The sequence below is a fragment of the Thalia democratica genome, chromosome 2, assembly GCF_965202585.1.
Source record: "Thalia democratica chromosome 2, ktThaDemo2.hap1.1, whole genome shotgun sequence".
Taxonomy (NCBI): Eukaryota; Metazoa; Chordata; class Thaliacea; order Salpida; family Salpidae; genus Thalia; species Thalia democratica.
In genome coordinates, this window is record NC_139166.1 from 57,225,003 (window position 1) to 57,228,326 (window position 3,324).

The following is a 3,324-nucleotide window of genomic DNA, read 5'->3' on the forward strand; positions in this document are numbered from 1 at the left end:
TAAAACTAGTTTAAACAGGTGCAAAAGTATTTTAATTTGAATAAATACAAGTTATATATATTGAATTTTTCATCAAACTCTATTTAAAAACCATCAAATAAACGTTACAACGAGACAATTTTTAAAATAATTAGATATTTAATTTTACTGGCTTTTCTTTAAACTTATTCAACAATACAAACTTACTTTAAAGAACGAGTTCTGTTGTAATTAAAAAACAAACTTCACATATAAAACTTTTGACAGCACCAGTATAGAAAGTACCCATGAGTGAACTCGATTGTTCAAACAAATGTAAATAAAAGAAAAATAATAATTATTAAAAAAATATTTAAGAATTTTATAATTTTTAAATTTTTTGTGTGGTTAAGTCATTTAAATTTCTTATTTATAAACTTCTGCTGGAAAAGTGTCAAAATAAAAGTCTTCAGCAAAATTAATTTTTTTTTAAAGTTATATTAAAACTAATATTGACCTCATGCGCTAACCAACCAAACTTTATAATTTTCAAGTTTCTGTAAGTAGAATTATTTACATTTCACTTATAGCACAATAATCATATGATTCATACTTTTTAATTATTAAAATACTAAATTACTCACTTTAATGGGTGTTTTATTTGTATTCATTTTTTTTTTTTTTTTTTTTTAAGTTTGAGTTTAAAAAGTTTAATAAGTATTTGTGACATATACCGATGAAGTATGTTGAAAATAAAGGAAAAACTACATACTTAATTACATGTTTCATCTAAATTAATGATAATTGTAATAACAAATAGACAAAAAAGGTTTTTAAATTTATTGAAAACTTTATTAAATTTTATTTATTTTTAAGCTAACAATGTAAATGATATTTCTTACATTTTTAAAACTGGTGCTTTAAAGTAATACTTCATTTTAAAGTTTTTGTTCTAACAATACATTGAAATTAAAATATTTCTTGTTTGCTTAACACTGTAAGAAGTCGAATCTCAAAGTGATGTGCCCGTTCCACGTGACCCCGTTTATTCTAAAATACCTAGCTGTGATTGGTTCAGGAAAGTTGTTGATTACAGGAGTCTCCGAGTCGAAATTTCCTGGAAAAACCTGAACAATTGTTTTTGGAGATTGCACATTGAACTACTAAGTTTAAATAAAACTTAGTAATCAAACTATTTAAAAAAGATAATAGTTTACGTGCACATATATTTAACGATCATTAAGATTAGTTACATAATTGCAAAAAAAAAAACTGGTTTTATATACTGTGTAAACTGTGTTTTATTAGTACCCTAAAGTTCAACAAAAAAAAAAGTTAAGGAAGATATGCTTTGAGTTGTTAACAATGAGATATGCAAATTCGCTTTAAATAAATTAGAATTTATTAATTACAATTAAGTATAACAAATTTAAAAACTAATCCAACCTTTATAAAAATAATAAATGTATAAGAATTATTTAAAACTTTACTTCTTTAAAATGTTAATTTAACTTTCTCTACTAAACTGAGTAAAATTTGTTATATTTACAATAATATACTTTGGTCTAACCTTACTTAATGTTCTTTAAACTACAAATAAAGCTTCTACTAAGTGTTTATAAGTTAAATACAACTTTGCGCTACAAGCTTAAATGTTTACAAAAGTAAATAATGTTACTGCTATTTAGAACTATAAGTGAAACAAAAGATAATTAGGGTGCAATAACATAGTTGTATGTACATTTTCATATATGCAAATATCCTTTTTGTGTTAATTTCTTATTAGCCAGGTTTATTTATTTGCATTATACTTCTAATAACTAACTTTTTTTTCTCCATTTTCATCAAGTAAATACTTAAACTGAGTATTTCCTTCAACATTGTACAGTACGTTGTAGGATTTAGTATAATGAACATCGATATTATATCTGCCTTGTGTGACGACTCCATAAATAGTTTTTAGTTGTTCATAGTCAATTTGAATCCATTTGTTGTGTTCGTCTAATATTATTTAAGAAAAATTAGAATAAATAAAGCTTACATAGTTGTTTTTGTATAAAATTTGTAATATTTTTGAACAAACTTTTTAGATCGAATGCGTGTCTTCCGGCTATCCAAGAACTGTGGGAAAAAAGCCTTCCGTTAGTAGGTCCGTACTGGGCTTCATTGTTGTATTCCCAAAAAGAAACTGCTGTCATTTGACTGTCCTTAACAACAGTTTTGTCTTGAATTCCGGAACCACAAACTTTAACTTTAATTATTTTTAATTCTTATTGGTAAAATCGTAATATTTTTTAAACATTTTATATGAAAAGGTACTAGTTTACAGTATATGTAAAATAAATTAAAAAACAAAGACTATGAAATTAAGTGAAAAATAATGAGACGTAAACTCTAACTTCTAATATGACGAGTGGCAAACAACTGCTTGTACTTTTCAACTTCAGCCTCGAGTTTCTGATTTGTCTCGGAAATATTAAAAAAACGGACAATTTTTTCACCAAGCTCGACATCTGATGTTCCGGGTTCTCCCTTTGGTCCTTGCACCCCAGGGGGTCCTTGTTTGCCCATAGCAACCGTCTGGTTGCTAACAACATTCTCAAAATCCTTGGTATCGCTACAGGTCACACGACACTGCTGAAAGCCGAAGTTGAAGGAGTTTGCGCTGCCATTGGCGATTAGAACCAAAGTGTAAATTGTTATGAAAATAAGATTATTCATTTCTAAGTTAACAAAATAAATTTTATCATAATTCAGTAACTTTTTTTTTTTTTTTTCAAAATTTTAGCAGTTTTAAGAATTTTAAGGATATTTGAATAAAATTTGATCTAAATTAATCTATCAAAAGCATGACTTTTTTTAAGTGATAAAGTTTAAATTTCAAATACAAATGTAGTAAAATCGTACTTAAATTCAACACTTAAATAAAATACTTTTAAATCTTGTCTTGTTATAGCTTGTTAAATATTTCTACTACCACTAACTTGTAAGTCTAAACAGCTAGAAAAAAACTTTTCTAAAACATTTAAGTGTTTTAAATAATTTATAATAAAATAGTATCATTTAGGTCACATATTTTAAGCTTAAAACTTTGCAAAAATTTCGTTTAACTTATTTAAATTTTTGTATACAAGTTAATGTTTTCACTACTGAAATTCTATTTTCTAATCAAAATGAAAAAAAAGTAGCTATATACTTTTAATTTACTGTGTTTTACTTAGCCTTTTTTGCGTATCTGCGTACTTTACTTGTATTTGAAACCAAAAAACTCACACTATGTTCTCATTTTATACTTTAAAGTGTTTACTTTTCGTTTTATGCTGATATTAGTTGCTAGGAACATTAAAATCAAATAATAAAAGGAAA

The 3,324-nt window shown here is 25.5% G+C and overlaps 1 protein-coding gene across 1 annotated transcript; it reads right to left on the reverse strand.

Moving 5' to 3' along the window:
• Nucleotides 1–947: 947 nt before the first annotated feature.
• LOC145828774 (lactadherin-like) lies at nt 948–2,679 on the reverse strand. The gene is made up of 4 exons (XM_082936524.1): nt 2,358–2,679; nt 2,042–2,209; nt 1,784–1,959; nt 948–1,085 (listed from the first exon to the last, which is right to left on the reverse strand). The coding sequence occupies exons 1-4, from the start codon at nt 2,677–2,679 to the stop codon at nt 948–950; spliced, it is 804 nt and encodes a 267-aa protein (XP_082792650.1).
• Between the last annotated feature and the right edge of the window lie 645 nt (nt 2,680–3,324).